The following is a 23,631-nucleotide window of genomic DNA, read 5'->3' as shown; positions in this document are numbered from 1 at the left end:
TGTGTGTGTGTGTGTGTGTGTGTATGTGTGTGTGTGTGTGTGTGTGTGTACGTGTGCGTGCGTGAGTGGGTGTAGAAGATTTTCAACGGCAGAGTCCAGAGGGATGGCAGTCTCCAGGGAATAAACCACAACAGGTTTATGGTGACAGACAGATCCATTTATTTAGGTAAGCTCATTGACTAGACTTTATGAGTCATGCAGATCTCTACTGCAAATTATTTTATTTTAGTTTGTGTACGGATTAATCAAATAAGAAACAATGTTAGAGCAGCTGGTAGTCACGTTTTTGAAGTTTAGAAAGAGCCAGGCAAGCTTTACCCATTGACAATGTTTAATGATTGTTGGTCATCTTGGCATGGTGTTGGTGACTTATTGTGGTCACTTATTTGTTTCTTCCTTGGTGTCCTGCAGGTAACCTTGACTGGGTGGGGAATGAGTTTAGCTTTAATGCAGGAGCAGGACTCGTGATCAGTCAGCCAGAGGGCATCGAGGAGAGGAACTCCACAGTGGTGGAGCAGCTACGGGCTGCATTCGAGAGGGACTGGTTTTCACGTTACACCCGCTCCCTGCAGGCCAATAAGATCCCTGTCTGCAACAAGCCCCAGATCAAAAGGCTGGTGCCATTCAAAACTAACCACTTAGACAATGGACCAGTGATTATGAGACCAGGCCAGCACGATATCAAACCTGTACCAATGAGACACAATCACAAGGATGATGGACAGAAGGCAGTTAAAACCAAGTACACTGATGACAGACTAAGCAAAGTTAGTCGCCAAGGCAAGGCCAATGGACTGGTGCCAATTATAGACAGTTACCAAGAGAGGGGACGAGTCGAAATGAGTCACCTTGATAACAGACAGGTAGAAATCAAAGGTAATTACGATGACAATCCAAAGGAACCATCCAGTCTGTCAGCTGAGAGCAGCGGCAGCCGAGAGCTCTTTAACAGGTCCCTGTGACCACAGAGCTTGATGTGTTTGCTTTCACTGAATGATGAGAACTACTCTCTTTCAGTAGCAATGGACTTAACAAACTGGGTCTTTGTAGCATCTTGTTGATGCCATTTTGAAGAAAACAAAAACTTTTAAGATTTAAGTAATAACTGGTTTGAATAAATTACCTGGTACTTGATCGTGTTCATGGAAGAACTCAGGAAGGAAAGTGAACGCTCCACTGCAGCCTGGCACTTTTGATGGATTTTTTTTAGGAATGAAACCAAAACATTTTGATTTGGAAGCAACATCGATTTATACACTGTAATAATAACTTACAACCTTACTACTAATGTAAGTTTTTTTTCTCTCCTTGTTGAGATCTTGTCAAACTAACAAAATCTTGCAATCTTATTGATTGCCTTATTATTGTGTCACTTTAGATGTTTGTCATAATTGATCACCCTTTAAAAGGGAGAACTCACGCCTGCATGCCTATGCAGAGATGGAAAGCAGAGCAGCACATGTAGCTACACTAGCAACATTTATCATTAAAGATGCACTCCAAAGTAGCGGAAGACTTACAACATAGCTTTACTTTACATGTTGTGTAAAGTCAAAATTGCAATTTAATTTCCACTCACAAGAACACAATAACAATAACATTGCCATTAGTCCTGCAATAGAAACAACCACATGACTAATTTAGAGTGCTGACCCACAGTTCAGGAGCTGATCAAATCATGTCCACAATGTTTTAATCTCAATATCTAAGATGTAAAGTATTCTTACAAATGCTATGTTGTGTTTTATTGGACAAAAGGAGCAGTTCACTTAGAAGAAGGGGCCAGAGGGTCTCTGCTGTCAAATCAATACAATGAATTTTTAACAGAGCTTGACAGTTGCAGTTGCAGCAGTTTAACCTCAAGGACACTGTTTCCTGTAATGGCATGCCTGTGACTGAATATATATTATCTTTACTGTGTGGAGCTAAATAGATGTGATTGCTAGTAAAGAGCAATTAATTTACTTTTGACTAAAAGCTAAATAATAAACATTCCTTTGCATTTTGAATGATTGCATGTCGGTTTAAGACCTTTACACACTATTTGCTGTAAGTTTATAATGTAGGATAATTTTAACTTCCAGGCCATAAATCAAGAAAACACAAAAACATTTCCAGAGAAAGGCACATAGTGATGTCTTCATCACCAATTCCCAGGGTCTCAATGAGTGCTTTCTCTGAGTTTACTGAGCAGGAAGAATAATTGCACACATTATTTCTGCCAGAAAACTAAATTTGTGGTGAGAATGCATAGAAGGTTTAGCTGTAACCATAAAGAATCAGGCAGTCATGTGTACTAAAATTATATATCACTTGATTTTTGGTGGATACCATTTGATGGTATTCTGTTTCTGTATTTGTGCCTGCTTTTTTTTTGTAATACAGGTCAAATCAAGCCACAAAACAGACTTAGACCGGTCTTGCAGTGAGTCATAACAGATATTGACACACAGCGCTTGACAATTGTATTCTGGTCATAATGGATAACTCCTGCCATCTAGAGGATGTCTTGAGAAAGAATATTTCTTTTCACACTTGCAAATTGACATGATAGTTGTTGTTTTTTAAATCAGTCTTGATGAAGAATACATGTTTGTTCAAATCTACCGTTTATGTGCCAATTCTTATCAAATGTATAAAAGGCAGCAACATGGGACTGTTAGTGGTTTTTACTGCAAACATTTGAAGTGAAATGCTATCATATGATATGGTGATACTATATTTTTCGCACAGTAATGTATGACGTTTATAGTATTCAAATATAAATCAAAATAATGTAATAACAGTTCCATGTTTAATTTTAACATGCATCAAACAAAAAACGACTTTATCTTATGCTGTATGTGCCCTAACCAGTCTCTGTTTGCGCAAGACACAAGCATTAAGTCATCCAAAAACTGAATCTTTTGTGAAATATTATATATGAAGCACACAATCAACAATATGAAGAACACAATCATCTATTTAATTTGTAGAACCGTTTCTCCACACAGAGTGTATAGAACTTTATCTAAATAATAATGTCCACATGTTTTCATGTGAAGCACCACTTCAGCTTACTGTATTGCTTGTAAGCTGACAGCTGGTCAGACTCAGTACTTCATGCTGCTATTATCTATGATTGTTACATTGGGGGCAGGAATGTTGCTAATGTACGCTGTACCCAAAGCCTTGTGTTTAGTTGTTCTTTAACTATTTTGATAATTCAAAACAGTGACTATTTTCCAGTTAGTGGGGACCAGGACTACACCTTTAATCAGCAACAGTTTACAATCTGCTACATGCAAATTACATAATCCAAGTAAACGCATTAGGAATGTTTCTGTGTCACCTGTCCGTCTCTCCATTCCTATAGTAATCTTGAGCAATGTTCACTGAATCCTCTGTGAAAATTACTGTTTTCCTGAAGTCAGAAGGGTAGATGGGTTTGAGGTAGCTGCAAAGTTGAACAGACGGAAGCACTGCTACTATTTAAATGCTCACTGTAAAAGTGTTTTAATGTCGCCTACCTTTATTCTATTGAACTGTTTCGGCATGACTGCTGCTTGCATGCCCTGCCTTTATGAACTGTTCACAGTAGCTATGAACCTTTCTAGAGATAATGATAACAATGAAAGCGTATACCTTTAAAAAAAAATACAGAAGGAATGTATATTTATTGATTACTCTTGTTAATGCACACTACTGAATTATATGACTGCTATGTTTTTACTCTTAATAAAAAAATGAGTACTCTTAGCTTTTGTGTGTGTGTGTGTGTGTGTGTGGGGGGGGGGGTTGTTGTGTATATGTGTGCTAAAGTATAAGTGACTTGTGTTTCCTCAACACAAAGGCTGTTAATTAAAGCAGAGGGTGGCTTACATTAGAAGTTAATCCTCAGTACATCACTGTCAGTCAGGCCCTATGTAGCCTGAATGGACAGGCCTTTGGCTAAACAGAGGAGTATTCAGGTTTCCAGAGAAGCATCTTCTCTGATTGCAGACAGAATAATGTTTACCTGATTCTACCGAACCCAATTCACTCTAAGGTTAAAGCAGCAAACACATCTAACATGTTGCATTTGAATCAAATAATACAATACAGGATACAAACATTTACAGCCAACATTTTATCTATTGTGGTATGCCAATTGTAACTCATGCCCAGTGGTGCCAAAGCATTTCCTCAGCCCACAAAGGAACACTTAATCCTTCAATTTATCAGAAAGGAAACAAAAATCCAATTCAAAATCACCAAATTTGGAGATACATGGTTTTCATTGGACAGGAAGATGTAGCCTACACAATTCTAATCTGTAGAATAACTAAAGCTGTCAGATAAATGCAGTGGAGTAGAGAGTAGGCTACACTATTTGCCTCTGAGATGTAATAGAAAGAAAGAATAAAGTAGACAATACAAATAGGCTCAAATAAAATGCAGTAGGCCTACCACGATTTGGCCTCGTACAGTGTTTGAGTAAATGTACTTAATTACATTCCACCATTGGACTGCATATAGCTGATACACACAAGAAAAGGTGTTATGAAATAAAGTGAAAATGGAGAAATAAAATGAAATGGACAGACAGCAGCATCCATAGGCCTGCCTACCTGTGCCTGCTGGTACTCGTCCGGGCTCAAAAAGCAGGGGACTTACGTAACGGTTACCTTAGCAACCGATTAGGCGTCACTACTGTGGGCTGCAAATTCATGAGTGCGCTTTTCTTTCCGGAGACCGTCCCGTCCCATCCCGTCAAGAGTGGGGAAACAGCCACTGTGACGCTCAATGGCAAAGCGTTAATGAAGGACAATAAACCAGATGTCTTTTTCCACCTGTTTGGATTGTGTATATTCGCGGTGTACCGTTAGTGGAGCTGGACACGCCGACCTGACGAACATCGCTGTGCTGGTGGTGTGGTTGTTACCCAGCGGCAGCCAACATGGCTGAGGATGACAGTGAATGGGTTGTAGAAAGCATCGTTGGCTACCTGGGAAGTCCTGAATGGGTCATTCCTGTCACGGATTTTATGGAAAACAAATGCACAGGTAAAAACAGGTTATCCGTTCAGTCTCGGACATAAAGCTTCCCTGGAGGTGTGCACTGTTAGCGCGGTGGCTCAACTAGCTAGCTTAGCTATGTTTTTGTTGACATAGCGTTATTTGTACTTTTGATAACTCAGCACTTAATACACGCATTTTTGTGAGTTTATCAGACTTTTGAAACATTTGCCTTGACATAAAACAACAAAGGAAACAGGAGTCGATAAAGATACGTTAGAACTCAGTAAAGGTTAACGTAGGGAACATAGCTAGCAAAGTAGAAATCTGTTAGCTGGCTAGCTAAGTGACCATGTAGCTATATTAGCGTTAACTTACTATGGGCAATTAACGTTATTAAACATACATAGCTAGCTAGGTAAATAAATACAGTTTAGGTTTTTCAAAAGGCTCCTATGGGCACAGTATAAAAGTTAAATAAACTACATTTATGTATAATATTCATCTGGCCTTTTCTTAGTTTTTGATGACGAAGATGAAAATAAGTTATCATACACAGAGATCCACCAGCAGTATAAGAACTTGGTGAGTACAGTCTTTGGTCCACATGTCTCAAACTTCTTCATCAACATTACTCATTAGTGGTTTTACATTGTTGACTCATCAAACTGGACTGATGTAAGCTGCTTTGCTTTTTAAGGTGGAGAAGCTGTTGGAGAATTACATGCAGGACGTTGGCATCAACGAGCAGCAGTTTCTGGATGCATGCACCTCTCCTTTTGCCAAATCCAAAACACTGCAGGTAAGTTAAGCTGCAGGTAAGTTAAGCTGCCTGTTCGCACACCACTGTCAGCCTGCCGGTCAGCCTGCGGTCAGCCTCCCGGTTAACCTGAATCAAGATTCAAGGATGGGATTTGCTTACACAACCCCCCAGTTATACTACTTTGTACTTGGTGCCAAACATAGCTAGTCTCCTCCATGGCAGATTTGTGTTTTCCTGTTGAATCAGCAAAATGAGAATTCAGTTTGTAATATGATCTACAACTGGGGGGGGTAAATCACACATTTTATCACGATACAATACTTAATTGATTCTTTGGACGATACAAAATATTTTAACTTTGTATAGAGAATATCGGATCGTTGAGGATTGAATCGAGACATCTGGATGTTTGGATCTGTCCTATTTCAGTGCCATGACTTTGTCAGGCTGAAGTGTGTTACCCAAACAGTGTCCTAAATGTACATTACACTAAGCGTGCATACCTCCACCATAGCTATGCAAATGTGATGACGGGTCAATTCCAAGCAACAGATTTTCATCAAAAGTTATTAATCCTTTGCCTGTACCTTGGTACATCAAGAATCTCATGTTTTCATAACGTTACCTAAAACTTGACATGACGTACTCCTGTATTGCTGTTGTCACCTTTCATGTTTGTTTGTGTGTGTCTATGCTCCTGTGTATCTAGTGTAAAAAGCATGGCCAAGCATATACATTTTAATGGTGCAACCAAAAAATACACTTTGATCACATAAAGTTGATATGGATACAAGTCATGTTTTGAATGTAAGTGTGTCTGTATTGTGTCTGTGTGTAAAAAGTTGTAACTGTTTGCCCTAGCTGTTTGAGACAACAACTTTCCAAATAACGGGAAGTTTTAACCCTATATAAATACACATTTTAAGATTATATAAGTTACAGTTTCAACATTTTTTTTTTTAAAGTGTATTGTTAGATTTCCCTTGGCACTGATCAACAGGTATAATATGGCTGTGCCAGATTGGCACAGATGCAGATCTGGATTTCACCGCAATCCTCAGAAGACTTGGATCTCATTAATTACCACTGAGATAAATAGTGAATGGGGTGGCAGTAGCTCAGTCTGTAGGGGGTTGGGAATAAATTTAAATGTAAAGTTCTTCTATAGAACTATATAGTGCTTTTCAAGTCTTAACGACTACTCAAAGCGCTTTTACATAGTACAGGAACCATTCACCATTCACACACAATCATAAACTGTGGGCAAGGCTGCCGTAGAAGGTTAACTTATAATAAGACAAACTCTCACACACATTTACACTCCGATGGACCGCATCGGGGGGAACTCGGGGTTCAGTGTCTTGCCCAAGGACACTGCGGTATGGAACTGCAGGAACCACCAACCTTCCAATTGGCAGGCGACGGCTCTACCACTGAGCCACAGCCGCCCCAGAATAGGAGGGTCACTGATTCAAGTCCCCATACATACCAAAATATGGTGGTGGACGGGTTGCTGGAGAGGTGCCAGCACCTCGGCAGTGCTCATGAGCACGGCACCGAACCCCCAACTGCTCAGAGTCGGCCTGTCTATTGACAGATACAGCCCCCTCACTCTGATATCTGTGATAATCTCTGACATCTGTAATGTGTATTCTAAAAACAGATGACCCTGTGGGATTAATAAAGTATAAATTATTATTATTATTATTATTGTTAAATTTTTTGTAGTTTGTAGAATCAACGCATGATACTTTTTAGTTGCTTTTCGGGTTTAACTTTATCGTAGATTATTTCACCTTTGTGTCCTGGATAGTGAATTCGACTAGGCCTAAACATAATACCTTTATTAATTCTAAACATAATACCTTAGTTAATTCTGAAGGGAAAAAAGCTAAAAAAAAAATAAGATTAAAGCTTGGGCTCCTTTTAATTTATAATCTTTATCTCAGACAGTTTTATTGCATAACTCAGTAAATTTGTTATGACTAACGTGAGCACATGGCACTATATCCTCACTGAAAAAGCATCCACACTGAGAGGTCTTGACTTTCAGTTGTTGACAATTGATTTAAGGTTAGTCAGAAAGATTTACCTAGCATTAGCCTAGTGGGGGAGAGACTTTTGAATTTAGACAGGAAGCTAATGTGAAGATTAGGCCTAAGTACCTCTGTTAGCGTACATACTGTCCTGATATACAGTTCAAGACTATAGGAACTATTATTATTGATATTTTATTTATATATATTTTATTGTTTCGGGTTAGATAATCTAATAATAACAGACACCTTTTTCTGGAAAGTTTATATCACTAAATTTGGTCAGAGCATTGTTTTTAAAAAGAATGAAAGAAACATGTTTGAAATACTGAAGCTAAACCAAGCGGATTGTTGTTTTAAAGTTCATATCCAGTCAACGACTGCCAAAGGTTTTCAAATATCTTGATTGTTTTCTGTGAAATATTCTTTAGATCTCAGTGATCTTGACAATGTAGAAGTGTTGCTATGCAAGAGTAATGTTTAGCCTTCTAAATAAGTTTCATACCCAAACAATATCTAACATGTAAATAAACTGTTCTTTAGCTGACAGAATGATAACTGGCATCAAAAAGACACATCATGTTTAGAGTGTATCAGCACTCAAATGTACTGGGGGTATATAGCTGTGTAAACCTAAAGTTCTCACAGACACTCTAACTTGTTGGAATGCCATCCATTCATTATAATTACTGTGGGCACAGTGATTTTACATGCTCTATGTGGTTGTTGTTTTTGTTTTTCAGTCAGTGTTCCAGCCAGTTCTCGCTACAGATGACTTCCAGATATTTCGCTCAATGATGGTCCAAAAGAACATGGAGCTACAGCTTCAAGCCCTCAGGGTCATTAAAGAAAGGAACGGTAGGCTGAATTAACACACATACGTACACCCAAACACACACTCACAAACAGGAAAACAGTACTGATTTAGCTGCAAGTAATATGGCTGCTGTGTGTGTAGGGGTCCTCCCAGAGTGCCTGACTGATGGTGCGGACGTAATGACGGAGTTGCAGGATCAAGAGATGAAAATCCTACAGGAAGTTCTCAGGTAAGTCAGCTGTACACTCACTCACTCTTTCTCTCTCTCTCTCTCTCTCTTGCATGGGAACCACAATGAAATTTGGCAATTGAAACAAGGAGTTTAACTTCTTAGATATCCTGACCTGATCTCACTTCCAGCAAAGTTGATTATGAGTGTGCATGAACAATAGATACAAAGGTAGAATCAAAGAAATAATATGGTTACTGAATAGTGGAGTTGTGATATTATGGATAGCAATGATGATTGCTATCCATAACATGATCTTTTCCTCATGTGGCTTGACCTTTTACTCTCTTAATTCTGATAGCACAAAAATCAGCTGTGTAAGATTGCACTCATTAACAATGTTTCAATCCTCAACTTTTTGTGAAGCTCACATATATATATTTATGTTATTGCACATGCAACAAACTATCACACTAAATTGAATTGATTTGTGTTTCACTGAAATATAAAAAATAAAAGCATTTTGTAAAACATCTTACACTTTAGGTCAGAAGATGTGTGGGTTATTTTTTACTTACTAATTAAGTCAGTCATCATGTGATTAAATATATTTTTTTCAACATTTTACTGTTACTGATATTTTCACATTTTCTCCATGCATCCATCCATTGCCTGTATGTGTCCTGGCGTCTAGAAGCTCGTGGCCCTGCTCTTTAATGGGATTTTGCTAGTAGCAGCCTGGCCAAGTAGAACACACTGAGTCTAATGGAGCTGCAGTTAAGCTCCTTAGGGTCAAGCTAATTTAGGTTGGAGGGATTGACACTAAACAAGCAACTGAGAGAAATAGTATGTTTAACCACTTTGTCTTACCAGGGTACCTTAACTGCTTATCAGAGCTGCAATATTCTCCATTTCCTCCCTTCTATCACCACTCGTTTCAGTTAATGTCACTATGATCTGAAAACCAAATTGGAGAGACTTCAGACACTCCCAAGATATAAACAATTTTACTCCAATACATTTTCCTTTTCACGTTTTCTTATTGTCTTCTGGGATACATTTCCTGACAACACATACTGCCAATATAATGCTTTTCTGCAACTGATTCTCCAGCAAGTCTTAACGTATGCAAGTTGACTATCATTCTATAATTTTCTTTACAGTTTGGGTGAAAACGTCATGCGCTGACAGAAGATCCTTAGTGAGGAAGTGTACCTTGTGACAAAAAAAATTAATTGATAAAATTTGTTTAATTGTGTTATCAGTCTCATAAAACACAGCTTTTCTTTGAAAAATTAAATAATAAACCATCTCTTTATTTGCACACCTACTGGTTAATGCTTTGCGCAAGTTTCCTCTAAGGCAATTTAAGTTGTTTAAAGAAATCAAATTAAAGGATCTGTGTGTGGTGCCCCGGTGATGCCTGTGAGCAAGCTGGGGCATAGCTATTATCCGTGGGAAATCCTTGACGTTGCTGTCTTATTCTAGTTTCTAGTCCATTTCGGCCATTTGCCAAAGGTTAAATAATAATAATAACGCATTTATATAGGGCTTTTTTAGGTACTCAAAGTCGCTTTTACGTAACAGGATGAAAGATCATAAAGAATGCAAAAAATTGGATAGGAGCCTGGGCTAGTTGGCTGAGCTGTGGAAAGCCAGTTGGAATAAGTGAGTTTCCAGGCCCCTTTTTAAAGATGGCCCCTTAGTTGTAGTTGGGGAGGGTGTTGTAAATAATCAGTAGAACCTGCTTAACTGTAGATTAACTAAACTGTTATCACAACTGGGCTTCTAAACACACTCTAAAAAACCGTCCAAGTGGGCTCTTCAATTGTTTATAGCAGGACCAGTTAAGGCATTTCAGGCTTTGCAAAAGAAAGTACTTCTGCTTGTGCTAATTTATGCATAGGGGGAATTCCAATCAAATCTAATATTTATTTTTCTCTCCTGCTACTTTGTCTTCAGAAAGTCAAAAGAGGAGTATGATGAGGGAATTGCCAGGAGGCTGCTATTAGAAAAAGAGGTTGGCTCCACCTCCAGCGGCTGCTTTGATAAGCCAATGGCAAAAAGCAGTGAAGCCCAGAATACCACCTCTGCTCCGAGTCAGCAAAGCAACACTGCCAAAGTAAGACATTGTGAGCTGTATGAGCCAAATTAGACCAGTAAGACCAGCAGCATCACTGTGTTACCTTTGTTGGACTTCGATCTCAAAGTTTAGACGTGCAGTGCCTGGTAATGCCAATTCTTAGTGGTTATAGCCAACATCCCCTTTCCTCTTAAAGACCGATCTCTCTTTTATAACGAGACACCGTCTCCAATGTGTTGTTTTTTCCATGTTAAGGCCAAAGCTGAGGGGAAAGGTGACAGCAGCTGCAGTAATGGTCACCACGCCCCACTAGTGAACGGAAACACTACTACTGAATTTAATCTGGTAACTGAACCATACATGTAGAAATATTTTAATTAGTGGCCTTATAATATGCCACAGCCTATTGCTAAGTCTGAGGATGCATTAATGCCATTTTAACCGTATCTGTGAAAGCTAACAGTGTTAAAGGGTAAGTAAAGGTAAAACAGAATACATGTGAATTGGGTAGAAAATAAAGTTCCTGTTGTCAGATATTTGGCCAGCTCTTTAACAGGTAAACATAAGTGATTTTCTCTGATATCAAAATGTACTGTATGGTACACGGGTATTGGCATGATATTCAAAACCGAAGTATTAGTGCATCCTGAAGGGGAAGATAGTAACTTTTCTGTTTGCTAGCCTGCGTAGTAGGGAGGCTATGTAAAGGCTTTGTAGTTTTGAAGCATGTGAATTAGGTTGCGTGTGTAATATCATAGACATTCGCTGACTGCAGGATGACTGGGAAATGTTTCTTGCATTATAGATATTATTAACAATTTGATGTGAAACATTGTTTTTAGATATTTAGAGGCCATTTTTGTGCACACACTGACTCAGACCAGTTCGGTACCAATCAGAGCTTTACTGTCAGTAAGTTAAGTGCCTGCTTAGTCAGTTACCAGCAAAATAAGAGAACGATTATCAGGTCAATTGGAATATGTGGTTTATCTTTTTCAGTGTCCAGCAGTTCAGCAGTGTGTCTACAATAATGTAACAGTATCCAGTCCGTCACATTACTGTAGAATCTAAAGTAATGTGACAGTTTAAAATGTTTCTGTGACAGTTTCTGTATGACACACTTGTGCCTACAAGTCCACAATCAGAGGACTGTATGTGGTGTTGGAGCTGCAATAGCATGTTGCAATAATTTGATGCAGTGTTTGTGTCGTCTGTATTAATAACATGCATTATACGTTAAACATGTATTCATTTGTTTGGGTCCCTCCCTCCAGGGAAACAGCAGACCTGCCAAAAATCACGAGAGCAAGACGGCTGCCCCTGGAGGTGGGGATAAGAAAAGTGCAGCTAAGAGCAACTCCACGTCTAAGCCCACACCAGGTATCTCCGAAGAACTTATCTTTTTATTCTTATTAAAACTCCCCACCACCTCTTCAGTTGTTTGTTGTCTTTGTAGACGATAATCTCTCATCGACTTCTAACTTTGAATTTATCTGCAAAAAAAAATGTTGTTTTTCTCCGTAGATTGAGATCCTTTGTAGCTAGTAGCAAACATTTTTTTGTTTTTCAGAGTAATTCAGAGTTTTATGCTCTATTGTAGCACTAATGAGTACTGCTACTGAGTAGCTGCAAGATACCAAATTAATTTTGAATATGCGTGTGCAGATTGTGGCAGTAACGGTGTGGAATCCAAAGTCCTTCCAGCAGTGAGAGCACCAGTAAAGTCCAGCGAACCCTCCATCAGCCTGAGTCCCGGTACCAAGGAGCAGGGCAGCAGTCAGACTGCAGCCGAGACATGGCTGGAGGAGGCACACAGGGAGGCTGGCTTCTCTAAGCCATATACTGTAAGTCTTTCCTTGCCCTGGTTTCATTAAACACAGTTGTGATGACAGATATTTAATTCTATCATAACCAGATTCAGCTGAAGAAACTTCTGAATGTGTCTGACTGTTTCATGTTTTTTCTTCACTCTGTGTCACTAACTACGGTGAATCAATCTTCCTTCACAATTCATCTGTGTGTGTGTGTGTCGGTGTGTCGGTGTGTAGTGTGTCCATTTCCATTCTATTTTACAACTGTCAGCTGGTAATGGTATGTGGACGAGCGAATCGAAGATTCTGCAATGGACAGTGTTGCATTGTGTGAGAGATTATTTGCCCCAAGTGAGAATGTTACGTGTGAAATGGAACACTAGACTAGGCAAAATGCCAATGTTGTTTTCAATAAGAAAACATTAGCACATATGAGGCCGATCTACTTTTCCATGTTGAAGAGCATTAAAATGAGAAATAATGATGGGACAAAAAGAAATCAAGGAACATTTAAAATAGATGAAAATGTGTGATTAATTGCGAGTTAACTATGACATTAATGTGATTATCACGATTAAATATTTTAATAGTTTGACAGCACTACCAATAATATAGTCTATCTCCATAATACATTCTATCTCAATCCCCATAGAAGGTTGTTGTCACTGAAAACTAAATGTCATTGGGTCATTGTTAATGCCATTGTACCGGTTTATCCTTCAATTCATTGAGCAGATGGATATTCGAAGACATTTTAGCAGAGAGAAAGAGCAGGAGATTGGCAGGGCAGTTGAATCTGAGGGAGCCGGCGTGATTGAGGTCAGTTTTGGTCTATAGGTGGAAGGAAATGTGGGGCTTTTGGTTTTCTTCTAACTATAAGCATTTGTTGGCAGGTCTAGGCACTAAGGCACAGCCTAAACTAAATTATTTCATTATATTTATTATATATGCCAGCTATATTCTGACCTTAACTTTCTGCATTCATTGGCTGTGATAAATTAAATACATATGTAGATGTTGCCTCAATGTAGGCCTTACAGTTCTGGTTCTTGGATTATACTGTATGCAAGCCAAACTACACAGCGAAATGACACCCTGATTGAACCAATCCACTGCACAGTTACAGTAATAAATGTAATTAAATAGAATTCTTTTGACAACTTATAGAGAGAGGGATGGATCATGTTGGTGTATCACGACCATAATACAATAACAAAAGATGTGAGTGCCAAGATTTTGCAAACGCAAGTTACAAATACAAATACAATACAAATACTCCCTGTCTTTAAATCCTAGTGACGTCCCTGCTGGATACCTGTAATTGTTGGAAAAGAGTTAATGTGCAAAATTCATATCGTTTTCTGGAGTTGTACTGATGTACTGATCCTGTTTCATCTCTCCACCCTCCAGGAGTTGTCAGTGTCTCAGCAGGAGCAGCTCCAGCAGAGAGCGGCATATCTGCGTCAGCAGCGAGACAAGCTGCATGCATTGAAAAAAGAACAGCAGAAACCCAAGCAGGTGACCACACCAGAAGAGGCACCCACCACCACCGCCCCCCCGGTGAGTACAGCCCTGTTCCTGTCCTACCTTAGCCTCCTTTCACAAAGAGGTCAGAGGTCAGGATCAACCATGTACTTGTACTGAAGAACATGGCTTGATGAGTAACAGTTGTTTTATTATGCAGGCCTGATAACATTTACTCTATGTAAGAAGTATTTAACTATTTATTTCCTCATATTGGCACATTAGTGCCAGAGTTATTAATAAATGTTGTAAACAGACTACAGATAATTTCGGGGTAACACTGGCTTTGAGTTGTGTCTCTCAGAAATTGTTTCAGGGCCTTATAATTTAGACTTCATATCCATACTTAACATTTTAGGTTTTTTTATTTTTTTTTATTTCAAAACTACATTCTACTTTATTTCCCCTGACTTTCTGTAACCCCCATTTTTTTTCTCATGATTTCTTTGTCCTCAAATTATCCTTCTGGGTTTGTGTTGTTCATTTCCCTCTGCCTGTATCTAGCCTGGCCTGGCTTGTCAGGAGCCAGTGGGGCAGTCCCAGAGGAATGGGGCCTGTACCCCTCCTCCTTCTCCTTCTCTTCCTCCTGCTCCTCTTCCTCCAACACAACACTCTGCTAACTCCTCCAAACAGAAGGTGACCCATCAGCTGCCTCTGCCTGATGTGAACACATGTAGTCATGCCTAGTATGTTGCTTAGGGCTTTGCTGTGTAGTAATGTAGTGGAGTGTAGTGGAGTCCTTTCTTCCGTCTCTGTCATACTCTGTCTGACACAAACCTACTGAAAGTCCCCTGTCTCCATCCCTCTAGCACAGAAAAGGAACCAACTGAAGCGAACAGACCATCTGAGCTTTTTTACTCCACAAAGTGAAGAGAACAAGATCTCATTTTCATTGTGGAGGCTAAGAGTTTATCAACATGTCCCTTTTAGATTTTGTAAAGCTATATAACTATTGTATTATTTGAAACCACTTTGAAAACCCTGAAAATACATGTGCCATAATTATCACATGATACCCGCTGCTTTCGTTTAGTTTTCTAGGTGATACATGTGTGCTTGGTTGTATTTAAATAGTCTTTCCCTCTGCTTTTTCACTCCCTTTCTTAAGCCACTGGTGGTGATTGTTTTCTTTTCTATCTTGTTTTTAACCCTCCTGCCTGCTCTGGTCTCTTTACACAGGAGATATCTGCTGAGGAGAAGAAGAAGCTACAGAAGAGAAAGCATCTAGCTGACAAGCTGAAAGAGGAAGTGATCAAGAAATAACCCTCCCCCACAAACTGCAATATTATTATTATTATTATTATTATTATTATTATTATTTATAATAATATCAGTTTATTCCGTTAATCAAACATGGCTTCCTTTACACTGCCTCCTTCAGGCAGATAATTCGCTTTGCGTAACACAGATCAGAGGTTTTCCAAAGAATCACAAAATGTCAGAGATCTTCCTTCTTCAAAGTTCTTTTCCTTGCTGTGTGAAGAGGAAGGTAAAGCTTCTTTTATATTTTTGGATGTACCAGTATTTTGGCAGTCTCCGCTCATATAGCATCTGTTTGATTGAGCAAGTTTAGAAAAGCACACAGTAGGCAGGCAATATGCTGCCAGTGTTACTAACCTTGAGCGGAAAACTCAAATAGCTTTTACTTTACATCACTAGACACATCTGGGCTGTGTCCAAAACACTCCTTATTTGACACAGGGTGCACTCACAAAATCCCACATTGGAATGAAAAATGTGTTCACAGCCTGTGTATTAGTGCTTCACTATTGATACTGTAAATATTTATTATGTAACACTCATAACTATTGTTGTACTCAATACTCTGCCAATAACACTAGTGTAAACCATTTATTGACTGGAGGAGTGATTTTGGACATATCCCTGGGTTTGTTTCTCTGTAGACAAGTGAAACTAAAGTTAATAAATGTGAGGAAACACTCACTCAATGATAGCTAATGTCACTGAATTATCAGTTAGTTTAGGGTTAATACTGGTGAGATACATAATGGGGAGTTTCATGTTGAGGTGAAGGTAACATTAGCTAGCACAAGAGGAGGAGGAGGAGGAGGAGTAGTAGTAGCAGTAGTAGTAGTAGTAGTAGTGGTAGCACAGAGGGAAGAGTCAGCTGCTGCATCATAAAGCTGAGAACACTGTAGCAGCTGACCCGAGTCTGTAAGCCCTGTGGAAGTTGTCGAGATGAACACGCTGCCGTGGACGTGAAGAGGCCAAGAGAACAGTGTGTTGCTTTTTACGAGGAATGCAGTATTTCATGTATGCCATTTTTTTCGATTGCTAAACAGTGCGCACAACTGGAACTGGAACATGTGCAAAACTTAAACTACAGTTTTCACTACCAACAGGCACCTGAGCTAAACAGTCCACATCTCCTGCAAAACTCATTCCAAGCAACACAACTCTTAACACAGGTCTCAGAACAGGCTCAGTGCAGCCAAACGCTATGAACAATCGTCATCTAGATTACACACAGTCACTCAGAACACACAGGAAAAACACTAGCATCAAACACCAATACAGAAAATACTTTGAGTGACTTTACACTACTTAATATTTTCTTTAAAGCAAATATATAGATTTTATAATATACCAAATCTTTTAAATAAGGTAAACAAGAAGAAAGGAAAATCAGCAGTTTGCTTCAATATAGTATTTTGCCTCTACTAAAGTTACATAACAGTAACAAAGAATAGTGTGACTAGTCCTTCCTCTCACCAGCAAGTTCTCTTCATCACAGAAGTCTGCATCATCTCTCAATACTAATGAGTGTGGTGTTTTTATTGCTTTTACCTCCATTACTTTCTGAAACAGTAAGAACGCAGTTTTTCTAATAGTAAAGATCGTGTTCTTCACTTTTTTTTTTATAGCTGTGTATGTAACCTCAGACATCTTACCTGGACATTTTGGTATTGTTGCTCTTTTACCTTTTCTCTTTGTATACAAAAAAAAAGCTTTTTGGGTTTTATTCTATATAAATACCATTTTTGTTCACTAACTAGTCTAAAACACACCTGCTTAGGCTTTGAGCTTAAATTGCAATCAGCAGTGTTGATAGGCACCAGACTGAAATCTATTCTGTTTTGAATGTGTGGTTAACAGTTGTGACAGCAGTGTGTTAGCATCTGAACAAAGTGCTGTAAATCCAGTGTTGTGGATAAGTCATGGGATAAGTGTGTAGAGATTTGAAAACTGTGTTCAAACCATAAAAAAGGAACCAGTTTGGTCCGTATGAACTGCTGCCGTGCAGACTGTAGTTAGAGTTTTGCACATGAGGCTTCAGTTATGCCCGCTGTTTTCTAGCAATCGAAAAAAAAAACAACTAATAAATCACATTTTATAGAAACAAGCTTGACCTCAGACTTTGTGTGTATAAAAACTGCAGTCAGTTCATATGTACATTGTTGGTAGGTAGCTGATCGTGGACTGATCTTCTGTTTTAATCCGGAAAAAGGGGCTTTGGTGTTTTTTTAGAACCACATGGTATTAATAACTATATGTTCTCATCTTACAGAATACTGTGCATGAATACTTTTCTTGGTACAAAACCATTTCAAAACTACTATTGATTCAAAAGTAATACAAAAGTAATTCAGAATCAATTAGAAATTGTGTAGCTCTGATTGCCAAATCTGTAAATTCTTAAAACAAAGCTAGATTCACAGGTTCAATGTCAGGGTCACATTTAATTTCAAAACTTATCAAATAAATTCATACAAATGTTAAGAATGTGTAGTGGTAGTAAATGCACTTGTTACAAATTCATCAAGAGGGAGCAAAAACAGTCATAATGTTGGGTGACGCTAACAGACAGGACGAAAGACAACTCGCTGCTCATTTACTGCTTAACGCCTGAAAAGTGTATTGGCAATACTTTTACCTGTGCTCCTACCCAGCTGCTCATGACTCAACACGTTCCAGACTGAAGTCTGTGTGATCTGGCATTTTCTAGCTAATTTTGATTTCCTTCGTGCGCCTCTCAGTGTGCTTGTGGTGAGACCAGGAGAGTTGATACAGCACGAGAAAAGTTTCATCCCGACAATAAAATGTCTCACTGCATTCTGACGTTGTCAAACCTGTGTGTTGGATCAGAAATACTCCACCTAATTTTCTTGGTTTGATTCTAAAACTTCACTGCGTCAACTCTGGGGTTAAATCATCTTTTAATAAAAACTGCTCATCCAAATCATGGAGCTTGAATTAAACTATAACAAAACTTTAATTTTTTTCCCCCTTCAACTTATTTTCGGTCTGCAGAGTTGTTTTATTTCACAGGCCAAAGACCTGGATCAACTGGCATTGAACGTTCCGGACCTTGAAATTGGGATAAAAGCCCTCAGCACCTCAAGCCCCTTATTAAAATCATTCTTCATTCAGTAAAACACGTGAGATGTTGTGTTACAGTGCACAAAGTGGGTAGCTTTGTTTCTGATGCTAATAGAACTCTGAACCTGTGATCTGTCTGAGAGAAGGCTGCCAAGACTTGAATCTCCTGAACAAGAGTGTGCACTAAATCTAGTCTAAGCACACCAATAAATCAGGTTTTTCACCCAGTTAAAACAAAAACTGGGCTATGTGTACATCATAATGACGCCACTAAATTCTGAAATTCACTACAATACAAAACTCCAGACATCCTCAAAATGTTGGCTGCAAAAATGACTTTACTGCAGTTTTAATACGTTATTTTTTTAAAACCAGCATTTGCAACCTCTTTGCATTTTACATTGAGTCAAATGAACTGGACTGAAAGGGTGAACAGTGACCCAACCTTTTGTGCAACAACAAAAAATACACAGGTAGGTAGGTATCTCTCTCCCCTTTAAAATCAGATCAGGGAAAAATGATTAAAAAGAAAGAAAAAAAAACATCTGTACAGTACTTTAACAAATTCATGAAATACAGGATTTCTGGCTAACGCAGTCCTGTGTGCGAGACGATGTGTGTTTTGTGTGTGCCTTGGCCAGACTGACGCCATGGCTTTTGTAGGTTTGAGTCCTGCTCCTCTGGATCTAAGCCTACTGCTGAGTTTTTGTTCTTGGTACATTTTGACATTTGTGATCACTCTTGTCTCATCGATCACTCTATCCCCGACAAAATTGAACAGTCCTGTGGCAGGGCAGCACTGCTTCAGCCAGTCAAGCTTTCTATAACTATGACGGCTAGTCCTGCTAGCCTGACTGGCCTGCTGAACAGCTCATACACTGTCTGGCTGCGTTCTGGCTTCTTCTGGCTCGGGAGCTCATTGGTTCGGGTTCGAGAAGGATGGAAAGGAGAGTGTAAATGAGGACATGAGAGGGTTCCTGTGGAGCTGCTGCAGTACCGCAGCTTCCTTACCACCGTTGCTATAGCAACAGAGCAGAGGTAGGAACCGCCTTGTGAATGTTACTTCTATCGCAGCCTCTCAGGTCAGTACGTAGGATGGTGGATGAGAAGAAAGCTGTTCAGGAGGAGGTCAGAACTGGGAGAGCAGGAGAGCGTTATGAAAGAGGGAGGGATGAGTTTGCAAATGGTCTTTGAGTTTCTCCTCAGAAGGAAGAAAGGAGATTTGGGATCTCCTAGAGGAGAGGTAAAATCAACAGGCTGAAGGAACAGACTGATTTGTCTTTCTTTCCAGAAGAGAAGCTCTCCATCTCCTGCCACTGAGGGAAAAAGACGAGCAGGCGGCAGGAGGGACTGGGTGAGGTGGAAGCTCGTCTTTGCCTGTCTCATCAGTGAGACTGACAGGTGGCACAGGCAGGCCAAGGACCAATGAGACGACCAGAGGAGGGAGGGACTCAGTGTCAGTCCGCTACGACCAAACGGAGAACAATTCGCCTTAAGAGCTCAGACGAGGCCGCTTCCTTGGAGATTGCTCTTCCTCCTCCTCGTCTTCCTCTTCTTCATCCTCGTCATCAGGGTAGTCCACCAAACCAACCAGAGCAGTCTAAGAGAAACAGAATAAGGCAATATGAAATATTTATTTTAAATCACTATGGTTTCTTAACACTGATTTCTGCAGGTTCTGTCCATTATGATCAGTTCTCATTTGTCAGCTTCTTTACCTTCACTACAGGTGTGGCAGGAAGAGCAACGCTTTTGACAGAGGAAGTTGGACTGTTGTTTGGAGTGACGACTGGTGAGGCAGCTGGGATTGCCGCAGCTTTCCCGTTATTGTTGGCACCATTAGCTCCGTTGGCAGCTCCTGCGAAACCAGAGACTGTAAATATTAAAACATTTAGGCTGTTTCAAACTAGGAAACATACTGCAATGCCTGAGCAGCTTACCTTTTTTGGCTTCCATGTACTTGCCGTAGCTGTCAGAGAAGTCATCCTCCATTCGGCTCTTCTCCACAGCCTCTCCATCATCGTCCTCATCGTCATCATTGAACCACAACTCCTCATCCTCGTCCAACGACCGTGCGTCTCTTCGATATCTACAGGGGAACACTTACGTCACTAACTACAGTTATCTACAGAATAATGGGATGGAAAAAAGCATCATGCCATCGCTAAGAAAAGATTACTGCACTGATTTGACTTTGTGTCCAATCAGTCTACTGACCTGTTGAGTCTCTGACTCTGCCTGTCTTTTTCTTGCTCGTACCGACCTTTAAGGCCCTTGAAGGTCTGGACATACTCAATGGATTCAAGTGCTTTGTAGAAGTTATCCACAATGTGAGCTATGAGAGATTTGATGTCCTCCTGTAAAGAGAAGAAGTGGTGGAAAATCGCAGAGCAATCCACTAATAGTGCCACATGCACATACCCTGTACTAATGAACACTTTTCAGTATGGTTTGATTTGTGTCTACACACCACTTTAATGAACTCAAAGAGTTCTATGATGGCTGAGTTGAGGAGGTTGTATCGGGTGCCGTTGTCCAGCAGGGCATTAATGACAGGCTCAAATAGGTTCCCTTTGATGATGTAGCGGTTGTAGTACTCATCCTTCAGACCAATGATCCTTCGCATGAAACGCAGGGCACCTTGGGAAAAAAAAAAAAAATTAGAAAGAAAAAATAAGCTGAGACCCACAGATAAAAGTTGTTGTGTGTATATATATATATATATATATACACACACACAGGAACTTACAAAGAGCCAGAAAGGTGTGCTTTGAGTTCATGAGCACCAGCACTCTCCTGAGCAGGTCTTTGTTCATGATGTAGGTCTTGATGTGATAGGTGTGGTGCTCCACACAGAAGGTCAACAGCTCCAAGATCAATGCCAGCAGCTGAGCTGTCTGGAAGTTGTCTACACAAAATAAAACAAAGCCAATAAGCAAAAACATTTTTTAAATTCCCATTAAGCTGCAGACCCCCCCCCCCCCACAAAAAAAAGCTGCAGACTCAGAAATGGCACATACTAAGGAAAGCTCATTGTGGGACTGGCTATAGTGGCTGTAATTCTAAACCACGGCTGAATTTTGTGAAGGAGATTTCAGATATGGTATTGGAGGACCAATAAGGGTATATAAAAGCATCCAAAGAGCACCATGTCGTGGGACCTTTGATCAGTTATAAAGAGGTACATGGTCATTCATTTCACCCTTTTCTGGTGGGTGCAGGTGAATTAAACTTCATTAACAAAAAATTAAAATATAATGTTACTACAACTATGATTCAAGATTAATCATTTTCAGTAAACTCTGACCAGGTTTTTCACTTTTGGCCAGGTTATGGTTGATGTTGAGTTACATCACACCCACCTGGACAGACGGGGTTAATCTTTGTTGACCCCTCCTGCAGATCTGAAAGGCAATGACATTGAATAAATCAGTCAAAAGCCCTGTTTATATTCTAGTTTGAAACACTGAGTTTATGTGTGGACCCTGTCCCCAGCTCACCTTTGGAGTTTTTGTCATGTGCAGTGTTGGCCAGCAGAGGAGCAGTAAGGACATGCATGCAGTACTTGTAGAAGAAACTCAGAAATTCTGTCTTCTCAGTTTTCTAAAAGGAAACAAATGACAAGAAGATTTGATAAGTGCTGCTGATGTTTTAGTGTTGGACAAAGCAACATTTTTACCAGCAAGTGTTTGGGGGCAACATGTTTTTTGGAATATAATGTAAACTATGACCCCGTCCATTAAAATGTAATTGTATCGCCGGACTCGTGTGTGTTGGTTCTGCTTACATTGGTGGAAGCCAGCATGTTCTCAGGATCAATGAGCGTCCTGAGTAGACCCATCAGCTGGACAGCCCCTCCCAACTCTGGGTCAGAGTCACAAATCATCTGCTTGATTACAACATTTATCAGCAGAACATCCTGTAAACAAAAGAAATCACACACAAACAGTAGAAAATGCAATCAAAATGAAGCATATTTGAGGTAAAGTTAACAACTTTGCATGACACAGTAAAGCCACCCTAACAGCTAAAACACACCAGGCACAGGTGTAGCGTATAGCAGCTTTTTTTATGTCGGCGCCCATGTTATCCAATCTGCCAGTTTATACTGGGCGCGTAGCGTCCGTGCGCTGCAGCGATTTCTGCATCTCCCGTTTGTTACGCGAGACGTGATCATATGTGTAAAGCCAGGCAGGTACCACAGTGCATCCAAATACTTAAAATATTTCAAAATCAAGCACCTAAGGTCATGGTGATTTTGGCTTTCTTGACTTCACACACACAGAGACAGAGACACAGAGAGAGACACAAAGAGAGAGAGAGAGTTGCTTTGTGACCCACTTACGCGCCCGGTTTGTTTTCCTTGTAACCCTACTGAAGGGAAATTTATTTCAAAGAAATATTTCTGATTCCCTGAACTATATAGGCTCCACGTCTTTCATGTATAGAAGTGGAAGTAAAACAACAGAGGGCCTTATTAATAACTAGTAGATCAACAGCAGCCATTGTTTAATTTGTTCCTCTGCCACTCCACATTTTACTCCATTGTATAGCTAATAGATTGGAGCAAAGTGCTCTCAATCACAAAGGATTAAAAAATCCCATTTTCTATTTGGAGTTACATTGATGCTAGCCTGACTCTAACCTCCTATTTACTTAAGCGCAATTTTCAATTTTCTTCAGTATTCCATCTGGGTTTGTAGTATATTCTTGGGTTTTCTACGGTTTAATTTTGACGTTGAGGTTCGGTAACCTTTGGTGAGTTCCGTAATGGCAACGGAGAAAGATGTGGTCCGTTGTGTTAACGTTGCTAAATATCGAGAAGTTAAAGCCCAAACAAGAAAAATCGTAGCTATGTTTTGTTGGTAGCCATGATGTTGTGACCCTCCTGGGAATAGTTAGATTTTCCAGCTTGCACAGTTATTAGTGGAGGGGTTAGATAAGGCTAGTGTTAGCAATGCTAAGCCGATAGTTGTTGTCATCTCCCATCTTGTTAGCCTGGTCCTATCAGGAGGATGGAGCCAGGCTATCAGAGTGGCTCTGGGCAGATCCAAAAGTTTTGAACTTCAACAGAGTACCTGCCTTCAAGGAAGTTAACACTTGTCAATGGA

The 23,631-nt window shown here is 39.8% G+C and overlaps 3 protein-coding genes across 5 annotated transcripts in view; 2 read left to right on the top strand and 1 right to left on the bottom strand.

Moving 5' to 3' along the window:
• LOC116705282 (inactive phospholipase D5) overlaps positions 1 to 3,738 on the top strand; it is a 49,854-nt gene extending 46,116 nt beyond the window's left edge. For both annotated transcript variants that reach the window (XM_032541346.1, XM_032541347.1), the window contains exons 9-10: positions 76 to 166; positions 412 to 3,738. In XM_032541346.1, the coding sequence (XP_032397237.1) occupies positions 76 to 166; positions 412 to 962 (642 nt within the window). In that variant the 3' untranslated portion in view covers positions 963 to 3,738. The remainder of the gene's footprint in view (positions 1 to 75; positions 167 to 411) is intronic.
• A 718-nt stretch (positions 3,739 to 4,456) lies between these two features.
• Positions 4,457 to 16,464, top strand: cfap36 (cilia and flagella associated protein 36; the record flags this gene model as incomplete). The annotated part of the gene is given in 12 exon segments (XM_032541345.1): positions 4,457 to 5,024; positions 5,497 to 5,561; positions 5,677 to 5,778; positions 8,519 to 8,633; positions 8,734 to 8,821; positions 10,724 to 10,883; positions 11,100 to 11,189; positions 12,119 to 12,224; positions 12,510 to 12,688; positions 14,066 to 14,215; positions 14,684 to 14,815; positions 15,359 to 16,464. Coding segments are annotated over 12 exon segments (1,377 nt in total). The 3' UTR covers positions 15,443 to 16,464.
• A 1,200-nt stretch (positions 16,465 to 17,664) lies between these two features.
• ppp4r3b (protein phosphatase 4, regulatory subunit 3B) overlaps positions 17,665 to 23,631 on the bottom strand; it is an 11,030-nt gene continuing 5,063 nt past the window's right edge. The window contains exons 8-16 of one of the 2 annotated variants that reach the window (XM_032541342.1): positions 22,308 to 22,439; positions 22,021 to 22,123; positions 21,883 to 21,924; positions 21,270 to 21,428; positions 20,991 to 21,160; positions 20,738 to 20,877; positions 20,461 to 20,609; positions 20,239 to 20,393; positions 17,665 to 20,120 (exon numbers count right to left, since the gene is read on the bottom strand). In XM_032541342.1, coding sequence (XP_032397233.1) covers positions 20,013 to 20,120; positions 20,239 to 20,393; positions 20,461 to 20,609; positions 20,738 to 20,877; positions 20,991 to 21,160; positions 21,270 to 21,428; positions 21,883 to 21,924; positions 22,021 to 22,123; positions 22,308 to 22,439 — 1,158 coding nt within the window. In that variant the 3' untranslated portion in view covers positions 17,665 to 20,012. The remainder of the gene's footprint in view (positions 20,121 to 20,238; positions 20,394 to 20,460; positions 20,610 to 20,737; positions 20,878 to 20,990; positions 21,161 to 21,269; positions 21,429 to 21,882; positions 21,925 to 22,020; positions 22,124 to 22,307; positions 22,440 to 23,631) is intronic. The other variant, XM_032541343.1, reaches the window with a different exon arrangement.

Source organism: Etheostoma spectabile, chromosome 17 (genome assembly GCF_008692095.1).
Source record: "Etheostoma spectabile isolate EspeVRDwgs_2016 chromosome 17, UIUC_Espe_1.0, whole genome shotgun sequence".
Lineage (NCBI taxonomy): Eukaryota > Metazoa > Chordata > Actinopteri > Perciformes > Percidae > Etheostoma > Etheostoma spectabile.
The sequence above is the reverse complement of the archived record's forward strand: the minus strand, read 5'-3'. Positions and strand labels throughout refer to the sequence as shown.